At 33.3% G+C, this 12,494-nt stretch overlaps 2 protein-coding genes across 2 annotated transcripts in view; one reads left to right on the forward strand and one right to left on the reverse strand.

The window, feature by feature from the left end:
* The window catches only part of LOC119677262 (dehydrogenase/reductase SDR family protein 7-like), a 2,271-nt gene extending 2,173 nt beyond the window's left edge, over positions 1-98 (reverse strand). The window contains exon 1 of the mRNA XM_038088534.1: positions 89-98. Coding sequence (XP_037944462.1) covers positions 89-98 — 10 coding nt within the window. The remainder of the gene's footprint in view (positions 1-88) is intronic.
* Positions 99-424: 326 nt separating this feature from the next.
* LOC119677263 lies at positions 425-2,137 on the forward strand. Its single transcript, XM_038088535.1, has one exon. It carries the CDS (start codon positions 425-427, stop codon positions 2,135-2,137), a length of 1,713 nt encoding a protein of 570 aa, XP_037944463.1.
* The last annotated feature ends 10,357 nt before the right edge of the window (positions 2,138-12,494 follow it).

The raw sequence follows: 12,494 nt of genomic DNA on the forward strand, positions 1-12,494 counted from the left end.
ATTATTGCAAGAGCTATGGCTGCTTAAATTTGATTGGGACGAATCCATTCCTCAAAATTTACATTCAGCATGGGAAAGGCTTTGTCACGATTTGTCATCATTGAACACCATTACCATTCCAAGGTACTGTCTAAAACCAAAAGCAAAAACAATTCAGCTCCATGGGTTCTGCGATGCATCGATTCGCGCATATGGTTGCAGCATTTACATTCGCGTCACAGATGATTCCAACCTCATAGAGGTTCAACTATTCGTAGCCAAATCTAGAGTAGCTCCGCTAAAAAAACAATCGCTTCCAAAATTAGAACTTTGTGAAGCACTGCTACTTGCAAGACTTTACAACAAAATTAAATCGCTCTTCGAAAAGTTTGATACGGACATCTATCTATAGTCTGATTCCCAAATCGTTTTATATTGGCTCAAAATGCATTCGGCCACACTGTCTGCCTTCGTAGGCAATAGAGTTTCTGAGATTCAAGACCTCACCGCAGGTTCACATTGGAGATATGTCCACACAAATTGTAATCCAGCAGACATTGTGTCAAGAGGCAGCACTGTTAAGGATCTCACTAATTCTATTTGGTTTAAAGGACCTTCATTTCTTCGTCAAGAGATGTATAAGTGGCCTGCAAACAAGAACGACAACTTGGATTTTGAAGAAGTCAATAAGGAAAAACGAAAAGCGGCATTCAAGAAGTTCAACCGCAATGTCTTTACAGAAGTCCTTACTCATGAAGAATTAGACTACGCCTTCCGATGCATCATTTCAAATATACAAGCTCAGTACTTTGCTGAAGATATTTATTTATTGAATCGAGGATCTATAACAAAAGGTTCATTAAAATACCTCAACCCATTTATTGAAGATACCGGTGGGTATAAGCTGATAAAGGTTGGTGGACGATTAGAATTGGCTGATCTTGCAAAAGAACGTAAACATCCTATCCTGCTGCCTAGCAAATCTGAATTCGTCATACGTTATGTTCGTTACTTGCATCGTAAGAATTATCATGCTGGACCTAAGGCACTAGTGGCACTCATTCGTTTAGAGTTTTGGATTATAAACGCCAGAGAGGTTGCTCGAAGAGTAGTCAGACAATGTGTTCACTGCGTGCATTATAAGCCAAAACTATTGCAACAGATGATGGGCAATTTACCGGTAGAACGTCTCACACTGTCACGGCCGTTTGCTCGCTGTGGTATAGATTCTTGTGGACCATTCAACACGTATTTACGTATAAGAGGGAAGCCTCCATACAAAACTTATATCGCCATTTTTATTTGTATGGCAACAAAAGCAGTACACATCGAAGTTGTATCAAGTTTGTCAACAGACGCGTTCATTGCAGCATTTAAAAGAATGATTGGCAGGAGAGGCTTACCAAGTAATATATTTTGCGATAACGCAACCAATTTTGTTGGGGCTTCAAATCAATTGACAGAACTAAAGTCATTCTTATTTAATAAAATAAACCAATCGTCTATCATTCAGTACTGCGCGTCTGAATTCATTAATTTTCACTTTATTCCGCACAGGGCACCTCATTTTGGCGGTCTTTGGGAGGCTGCAGTTAAATCCGCAAAAGGGCACTTATATAGAAGTTTGATGACTACTAAGTTAACATTTGAGGAGCTGTCAACAGTAACAACCGAGATAGAAGCTACTCTCAACTCTCGACCATTGACACCACTTTCGCCGGATCCTAGCGACAATGAAGCATTCACTCCTGCCCATTTTTTGATTGGGTGCTCTCTAAAGGCGTTACCGGAGCGGACGGAATTTGCTAATACTAACATGCTCGACAAGTGGTCCCTCATCATCGGTTTGAAACAATCATTTTGGAAGCGGTGGTCTCATGAATACATAAATGAGCTACAGATGCGCACAAAGTGGACCTGTGAAATACCAAATATCATGCCCAATGCAATGGTGTTAATTCATGAAGACAATGTGCCCCCACTACATTGGCAACTCGGAAGAGTTCTTAAGGTCATACCAGGCAAGGACGAGCATGTCAGAGTAGTTGACGTATGTACCTCAAAGGGCAGCATTCGCAGACCTATCCACAAACTAGCCATTTTACCCATTGAAAGTCCTTTCAAGGAGGCCGGGATGTTGGGTAACAATACAAAATAACATAAAATATATAATGTTCATAAATAACGAAAGTTTTTGTATTATTGGCAACCCTGTTGCACAATGCAAGTTATTACAATAAAAACGATCAGTCTTGATCAAACTCGAATTAAAAAACAACGTGTTTTTTGTCGTCTCTTTTTCGGTTTTAGTTTTACTAAGAAAAATTCTTCTTGGTACATATATAATGCAGTTAATTTTCGTGATGATGGTTCTACTGGAACGTAAAAGAACCCGTTCTTCAAGTCGAGTGTCGTGAAAACATTTACACCTTGTAATTTATCCAGAATATCTTTGATTAACGGCATAGTGAAACGGTCCTTCACAATCTTTTCATTTAATCTACGATAATCGCAGCATAGACGCTTTGATTCATCCTTCTTAGATGCTAATACAACTGCGGCAGCATATTCCGAAAAACTTTCTTGCACATTGCCTTGTTCTACGCGCACCATTACCTATTCGTTCACTATTACTCGGTTATGGTATGCCAACCGCTATGGGCTTTCATATATCGGAGTATCATCCATCATGATAATTTTCATTTCAATCGGTGACTTTGCATATTTCACTTGGTTTATAATTTGTAACTAACGATTCAATTTCTTCCTGCATTTCAAATGAAAGTTGTGCTCTGTCTATGTTTGATGACTGCTGAACCGCATCTGCCATTCCACATAAAATTTAAAATTCATCTTCATTTGTAGTTATGTCATTCTTCGTTTTTACATCTACTTCTTTTTCTTCTGAAACATAAAATTTCGAACCGTTTTTGGATAACGCAATGCTTAAATTGTCAAATACATCACAACTAATTACTGCTAAATAATCGGGGTCTTTATAGGCGACGATGTGAAACGTCAGGTATAGGTCAGCCTTGTCTAAAGCTGTCTGCAATTTTATGCTTCCTTTGCTTTTTATTACGTTCCCACCCGTACAACGTAGAGTTTTAATATCGTTACACAGGATACCGCCACCCGACGACTCGAAAACATCTTCGCGTAGTAATGTCATATCAGATTCGATGTCGATAAGAGCGCAAATGGGCGTTCCCAGAATTGTTACATTTCGACATGACTTCTTGTTTGAGATGAAGTGACTAGACATGTTTGCTACGGAATTTACTTCACTGCTGAACGATGAGGATTGCAATGTTTTTGCTTCTTTACATTCAAACGAGCGATGTCCGATCTTGTTACAGCGGAAATATTTGTAGTTAACAATCGTATAATCTTTTGCTAAGTGTGTCACATCACCACACTTGAAGCACCTTCGTTTTATTTCCTGTTTCGGGATTTTATGTTCAAACGATTTTGAGTTGCACACTGGAGCTTCGCCTCTACCTCCTTTGTTCGTCCCTCTGATCTTTTCATAAATTATCATACGTTGTTTCTGCTCGCTTATTGTTTGCGCTTCGTATAAGGTTGTTTTATTTAACTTCGAACAAAGTATGAAATTAGACATTTCTCGTCTAAGTCAATTGGTCGACTTATCTCTTGCAGGTTCTACACACATTCTCTGAGTGTTTCATTCGGGCGATGCATTCTGTTTCTTAGCATGTCGTGAATTTTTGCGATCATTTGGTCATTGCCAGTCATGTACACTTGGTTGGTTTCTGATAAATAGACGTGCAGCACCCTGCAGTAGTTGTTTGGCGTATACAAACTTTTGGATGTTGTTCCATCCCAGCGTTGCCGCGTTGTCGTCGAATTCGCCAAACCACTGGTTAATATCAACTGCATCGTTCCCTGTGAATGGGGTCATGCTTTCTTGCACGTCTTTAAGGGTGAAGAAGCTCCTAACACTACTGCTGTAGTACCAGCAGTAGCTCGTTGGATGTAGCCATATCATATACAGACACACCCTCATGCTCTTCATCCTAGATAAGCCTTCTGCACGCAGCTTCGTTTTTCCTTTTTCTACTTATTCTTATCTCTTATTCTTCTTGCTTCTTAGTTTCTTCTTTTTCTTACTTCTTAATTTCTTCTTTTACTGCCTGCTGCAGCTTAATTTTTTCTTTTAAACAATGCATAACGCCTTATTTGCTGTTACCCGCTGCAATCCCGGCTGAGCCCCCAAATTAATAGTGGTATAATTAGACTTTATGAAAAATTAATAACAATTTACTTAAAGACAATACACTATGAAAATAAAACGTCTGTTCAGCTTCAACTTCTTCGCTTTACGTCTTCTTTTCTTTCTTTGACAGTTTTTTTGTTTGAAATCGCAGTCAGAACAAAAGTACTGAAGAGTTTCATTTTATATTATTAACCCCTACATATAGTTTTAACAAGAGAATGTCAAAGTGAAATCTGTGGAGCAAAGTTGCTTTCAATGAAGCAAGTACTTCAAGTTCTTTTCTATAAAATTCGTGTTCAACGCAACACCTAGAAGGAAACTTTTAGAAGTATGAATTATTCCGTACTACCATTTTGGTAAAGGCTCGTATTCCTACTCTAACTGAATTTAATTGCAAAAAAGAACTACAAAAAATTTACGATTATTACAAGAAAGTAATAAGTCTCTGCACGAAAAATTCCGAATTAAAGAAAAAGAGTTCTGTGAAAATATAGAAAATTTTGTATTTGTTATCGTAGCACCTACTGCTGTTGAATAAATAAAAATCCAAGAAGATAATGATTTCTTTTTTCAACAAAGACAGAAAGGTCAACCAGGATGCGTGGAAGGCATTGAAAACAAAATAATAGAAAAAAAGCGCCAGCCAGAACTATTTGAGAAATGTGATAAACATAAACATAGATATATGAAAGATATATAGTTACATATTAGCATAGATGCTAATATTTCTCTATCCAAATTGCCACAATGTATCAAGCACATTGTTGCAAAAAAATAGGTGACATCATAAATTTCAATATAAATTCCTTATACTTTATAAAATTCTTACCAAAATAAATATAAATTAAATACTAAAACGACCACACAGAATTTATTTGCAATTTCCACCTATTCTCAACATTGTAAAAAAGGTTACACGTTAAAACACCAACGCTATGTTCTAAACAACAGCTTTGCTTTGTCATGACAACAAAATAATGTTTTCTGTTAAAAATTCCTGGAATTATGCTACATTCCTATTAAAATAGAAAGTTTAAGGTATTAGTTCATACAAATTCAGCTCGAAAGTTCAAATTTGAAGAGCTTAAAACTCCCTCTGTTAAACCGGTTATAAAACCCTAAGATCAATCCTGTTAATCTCAGATCAGTTTTGACATGGGTTCAATTGTGTCTTCTTTTTTTTTAAAATAAAAAAAAATTTAAAAGAAAAAAGGTTAAATTATTAAAGTAGAAAATATTGTGAATGGAAATATAAAACATAAAGTTTTATTTGATCGAAAATTTTGTGAATGAACTTACAGGATATAAAGTTGTAAAAAATTTTTGTAAAAGAAAATATAAGATATAAAGATTTATAAGATTAATAATTATTTTATTGAAAATTGTGAACAAAGCATAACATTAAGTTTAATAGAAGTTGTGAAATAAAACACGAATTTCATTGAAACCAAAAATTTTGAGATTTTTTATTCTTGTGTATGCGTGCAACCATAAATCTATACGCCAAAGTGTTCAAGGTAATAACGTATAAAAATCAGTGATGTACATTTTTTGTCTGTTTTTAATAATCATACATTAAAATCTATTTTGCGAATAGCGGCGACAGATTCTAGATGCGATTTTGAGCACATGCGATTTTGAAGAATTTCTATGTAAATTAGTTAAAGTTGTTTACTTTTTAGATTATATTTAAAATATTTGATTGCAGATCCCTCAACCTTTTGTGTAATATTTCATTGGAATGGAAAACTTCTACCAGAAATGAAAGGATAAAGAAAAGATGATCGACTTGCGCTTGTCGTTACAGGAGAAAATATCAAAAAAATACTTGGTACTTCGAAACTAGATAATAGCATTGGTAATAAAATCGCACTTGCAATTTATGAATTTTTGAATTAAAAATTCGGAATGTGGTGCACAAAATCGAACACTGCACTGTGCGAGTGGAAATTATTTTTAAAATATGCACACGCACATTTGTGGTGTTAAGAAAAAAAATGCACGCACTCAAATTTGTTGTGCGATTTTAAATTTCACATCGCACAAAGCGATTATTGTGCACACAGATTCGTGCACACACATTTGTGCTGTGTGACTGATTTATAAAAATGTGCACAATCAGATGTGCGAGAAAATTTTATGCTCGCACCGCACTGTGCGACAAAAAATTCTCTCTACACACGAGTGTGTTGCTCATATTACGATTGCACAAATGTGCACAAATGTGCGATTGCTCAAACGTGCACAAAGTGCACAAATGTGCGATGCACAAACGTGCACAAATGTGCGATTTTGCGTTTGCACCCAAGGGTGGAAAAAAATTACAGGAACTTCACAATTTTGTTTGAAATAGAAAATATTATTTTGTTGCAAATTTTGAAAAAATTGATATTTGCGTTCGTTGGGATCGTAACTTATGTTAAAAATTGCATAAATTAACAAATATTTAAAATAATTATTTTTGTTAATTAATGTAAACTAAAAATTATAACTGTCTTAACCTTATTTGTATTTTAACTTAAAATATTAGTTTTTTGTATATTACTTTGTGCATTTTTAAATGCAAATATAGTAAGTGAACTTAAAGTATTTGTTTGGAAAGTTTTGCACCAGTTTAAAAAAAATAAAAACATATTTTAGGAAGATTTTTTTATGCCCAAAAAATATGAAAGATTACGAAAGATTAGGAAAATATTTTTTTTGAACAGGTAGCAGGTATTGGTATTGGTGTATTTGTTTAATAAATTTTGCAACAGTTTAAAAAAGATAATACGGGAGGGCCACAAATAGATATTTTTCTTCTCCAGAAATATGTATTCACATAGGTAGAGTATCTAACATTCATTAAAAAACGCGAAAGATTAAGAAAATATTTTCTTGAACAGGTAGCAGGATTTTAGCGCCCTTTCTACTGTGATAAGTAAGCAGAGATATAATTTAAGTGAAAAAAATATTTCAGCAATGTTATTAATAAGATTAAATGAAAATTTATTTCAAAAAATATGTAATAAAAATTATATATTTTATAATAAGAAATTAAGATATTAAATTATAAAATTATTTCAATAACTTTGTTAAATTTAAGCTGTAATTAAAGATAAAAAATTAATTGAAATCTAATAACAAAATTAATTTATGTTGTTGTAAAAAATATTTAATTTGCTTTTTATAACCTTACTAACGAATCTTAGTGTACAACTTACTATTAAATAAAATTTTATGAAGTAGTCCAAAATTGATATATTTAATTTTTTCAAAGTACGATCCGTAGAACCGATCCTCTTTAATTATAACATTTCGAAACAAATACTCTTTCTCTATTAAATTCATGTACCTATTTAATATAACAAAGTTTTCAAGTACATTGTGAAATTAACTTTATTCCCATATTTTAAATTAATAAACCTTAAAAAAATAAGTAATATAAGCAATAAATGTAAATCTAATAATAAATTCAAAATTAAAATATAAATACAAAATTATTTCTTCAATAAAATATTTCGCATTAAGACCAAAATTAATACAAATCAGTTTTCCGTACTATTTTGCTGCGATATTTGTCATAATATTGTGCGCTTTTAAATCATCATTTCACACAAACGTGCAGTAGACATTTCGTCTCCGCACATTTGGGTGCATTTTTATTTTCGAGCCTGCACACAAAATGTGCTTCTCGTATTCTTTTCTGCACACGTTGTGTGCGAGGCAAGTTGGCTGCCGCACACACAATGTGCTGTGCGAAATAACTTCGGCACAAACACCGAATGCGTGTGCGAGTTTTATTTCACTCCACCACACTCGTGTGAAATGTGCGTTTCGTTTGTGCACACAAGATGTGCACTTAAGATGTGCACAAAAATTTTCGCACACCACATTTGTGGTGTGAAATTTTAGAATCGCACAACATTTGTGCGTGGTGTTTTGCATTTTTGTGCACAGCACAGTGTTTTTCTGAACCCTGTTAGTAACTGCTTAAATCTTCCAAAGGACCTGTATTGATTTGAATAGACCAGGACGCTCTGTAGTGTTTCCAAGAGTTATTCGGATGTTGTGATTCACCTTGATAGCTTAGATTTTTCTGTATTGATTTGATTATAACAGGATGCTCTGTAGTGTTTCCAATAGTTATTCGGATGTTGTGATTCACTTTGATAGTTTAAAGTTTTCTAAGGGGAAAAATATGGTTAGTATCGATAATTCTTGATATAGAATTATCCTTTGTTTATATATTCCGTGAAATTATATTATTTACGATAGACGTAATTCGACCACCCGAAACAACATAATTCGACCCTGTGTAATAATTCTTGATGTAGAATTATTGACATAAATTGATTTAGCTTTGTGTTAATAATTCCTGATGTGGAATTATCCTTTGCATAAATATTCTGTAAAATTATATTATTTACGATAGACGTAATTCGACCACCCGAAACAACATAATTCGACCCTGTGTAATAATTCTTGATGTAGAATTATTGACATAAATTGATTTAGCTTTGTGTTAATAATTCCTGATGTGGAATTATCCTTTGCATAAATATTCTGTAAAATTATATTATTTACGATAGACGTAATTCGACCACTTGAAATAATATAATTCGACTTTGTATAATAATTCTTGATGTAGAATTATTGAAATGAATTGATTTAGTTTTGTGTTAATAATTCCTGATGTGGAGCTATCCTTTGTATAAATATTCTGTAAAATTATATTATTTACGATAGACGTAATTCGACCACTTGAAATAATATAATTCGACTTTGTGTAATAATTCTTGATGTAGAATTATTGAAATACATTGATTTAGCTTTGTGTTAATAATTCCTGATGTGGAATTATCCTTTGCATAAATATTCTGTAAAATTATATTATTTACGATAGACGTAATTCGACCACTTGAAATAATATAATTCGACTTTGTGTAATAATTCTTGATGTAGAATTATTAAAATACATTGATTTAGCTTTGTGTTAATAATTCCTGATGTGGAATTATCCTTTGTATAAATATTTTGTAAAATTATATTATTTACGATAGACGTAATTCGACCACTTGAAATAATATAATTCGACTCCGTGCAATAATTCCTGATGTAGAACTATCCTTTGTCCCGGACCCGAACCTACCCTTTTCCACTAGGTGTACGCGCCTTAGCGATTATATGCCAAGGCTCCTCTATAAGAAAACTGTGCATCTTATATATGCACTCGACCGAGCTTTTGTGTAGCGTATCATTTTATTTACAGCTGATCTCACGTAATTCTTGTTTTAATTTTGCCGTTCTGATTTTCTATTTCATATTTTGTGCGGTACTCAGCTTGTGCATTTAGCTTCTCTTTAAGCTTCTCTTACGGCGAATATTTTTGGCCGTTCTTGTTTTCTTATGTTAACGCTGCTTTGTTTTGATTCTTACAAAACGTGTTTTAAAACTACATTCGGTCGGTGGTGGTTTTTATTTATTTTGTTTGTTACGATAAATAATATGCAAATATTCATCAAATTTAAAAAATAAATATAAGAAATATAATTAACAATAAATAAGGTGAGTTTATTATTTATTTATTTAATTATATTTTTATATTTCATTTCAATATCATTTCAGATTAGTTTAAGGTGTTTTTAAGGCTTGAAACGGTTTGGGTTTTGGTAAATTATTTGAATAAATATTTTAAATATTAATTAAACTATTTAATTCCAGATGTTTTCAACATTTATTACCAGTGAGTCTACTTTTTCCAAGTTTAAATATAAATATAAAAAAGTGTCGTTTTTATAAAAAAAACTGTGTTGTATTGATGTGTTTTAGTTCGTGTTGTTATTGTTTTTAGTGCACGTTTATGTAGGTTTATGTAAGTTTATGTAGGTTTATGTAGGTGGAAATTTAGTGTAAATTTCCATCCTTACAATATGTAGGAAATCGAGTATCAGTTATACAGGATTTCACCGTTTATTGCGATTGGAGATAAGTACCATCACAACAGAAGCCTGCTGATATTGTATCGAGAGGCTGCACAGTTCCAGAAATTATTGAATCAATTTGGTATAAGGGCCCAGCGTTTTTATACGGTCCACAAATTGGGTGGCCTAAAGTTGGTCACGTTACTGTCGACGTGGAACAAGTTAATAAAGAAAATCGAAAGGCTGTATTTGTCGCCGCAGAAAATTCTAATTATATCGTTAAAAAATCTATCGAAATTTAGTTCACACGTCACTACTGTACGTTTGATAGCGTGGATGCTTCGTTTTTTCAGGAAGATAAATAAATCAGTATGTAACATTTGTGAAACAGAATCTCTGTCTGCATATGAAATGGAAACAGCGCTTTGGTGTATAGTTTGGAACATCCAACAAACATATTTTGCTGAAGATATTCGTCGTGTAAAAAAAGGAGTAGAAGGTCAAGGTGTTTGCAATTTTCTAAACCGTTTAAGATACATTTAGGTACAACTTGTTAAAGGTTGGTGGACGTCTAGAATTAGCTTCACTACCTCATATGCAAAAGCATCCTGTATTACTACCCAGCAAATGTTATTTTGTCGAATGTCTCGTACGTCACTTGCATATTACCAATTTTCACGCTGGACCTAAAGCACTAGTTGTTTTGATACGCCTTAGATTTTGGATCATCAATGCTAGAGACATTGCGCGCCGAATTGTTAGATCGTGTGTACATTGTGTACGTTATAAACCGAAGTTACTCCAGCAAATGATGGGTAACTTGCCTGTAAAGCGTCTTACACCTTGCAAACCATTTTCTCGCGGTGCTGTTGATTTTTGTGGACCAGTCAACACATATCTTTGAATAAAAGGCAAAACGCCGTATAAAACATACATAGCTATTTTTGTGTGGCTGTGGTCAAAGGCAGTGCATATCGAAGTCGTTTCAGATCTCACAACAGATGCATTTATCGCCGCGCTAAAACGCATGATAGGCAGAAGAGGCTTGCCAACAGATATTTATTGTGATAATGCCATAAATTTTGTTGGAGCAAATCGAAAACTTACTGGGTTGAAAAACTTTATTTTCAATTCCAGCAATAAGCAATCGATCATTAACTTTTGTTCTAATGAATATATAAACGTTAATTTCATTCCTCTCAGGGCTCCACATTTCGGTGGCCTGTGGGAAACTGCAGTGAAGTCAACAAAAGGTCATTTAAATCGCACCCTTGCTAATACGCGTCTTACTTTTGAAGAACTAAATACTACCCTGATTGAAGTAGAAGCTATACTTAATTCACGTCCGAGAGCTCCACTTTCTTCTGATCCAAATGACTGTGAGCTTTTGACACCTGCACATTTCATCATTGGTAACTCATTAAAGGCTTTACCCGAACGCACTATTGTTGCAGAAAATAATATAAATCATCACGATAAATGGTCGCGCATTATCGCAGTCAAGCAACGTTTTTGGCATCAATGGTCTCGAAAATATTTGAGTGAGTTGCAGTCTCGTACTAAATGGGTTCGTGATCAACATTCAGGTTAATGGATTAGTGATCATACACGAAGACAACGCAATATTGGATAACTGGCAGAGTAATTCCAGTCATCCAGGCAAAGATAATCGTGTAAGAGTCGTTAAGGTGAAAACGCCAAAGTGTATTATGCGACGTCCCATTCATAAGCTGGCTCTTCTTGTAGCATGAAAGTTCTATTTTGAGGGTTGAACTCAAAATATTATATTTTTAGTTTTATATTACAAAAACAAATTGTCAAAATAGACTCATTGAGTCTCATGCACTTTTAATAAAATAAAAATGTCAGTTTCTCGTTTACTCTTACGAAAGAAGGTTGAGTTTTTACTTGTCGCGAATTTGAAGAATTGAAGAGTTTCTTTTTTTTTTGTTTTTTACAGTTTGCTATTTATGCTTTTTAATTCAGATCAAAGAAAAGCCTTTGATCAGACAAGTTTAAAATTAAATTAAGAAAGAAATATGTTTGTTTATTGTAAAAAGGGGTAAGAGTAAAAAAAAATCTTACAGTCCTTTAACTATTTATTTAATTCAATCTGATTTTTTCATTTACTTAAAGAAAAATTAGCATATTTACTGAAATGCAATTTTACAATAAAAACTATATATTTTAATACAATAATCTCAAATACCATATATGTAATAAAAAATGATTTATATATTTGTACTTCACATTTAATGCATAGAATAAAGGAAAATTTATTTTACCTCTTATTATTATTACAAATATAAAATATTTCTTTATAATATTACCCTCCTATTCTGTGTATTTAATAAATTCACCATATTGCTTATTTA

Source organism: Teleopsis dalmanni, chromosome 2 (genome assembly GCF_002237135.1).
Source record: "Teleopsis dalmanni isolate 2A chromosome 2, ASM223713v2, whole genome shotgun sequence".
NCBI lineage: Eukaryota > Metazoa > Arthropoda > Insecta > Diptera > Diopsidae > Teleopsis > Teleopsis dalmanni.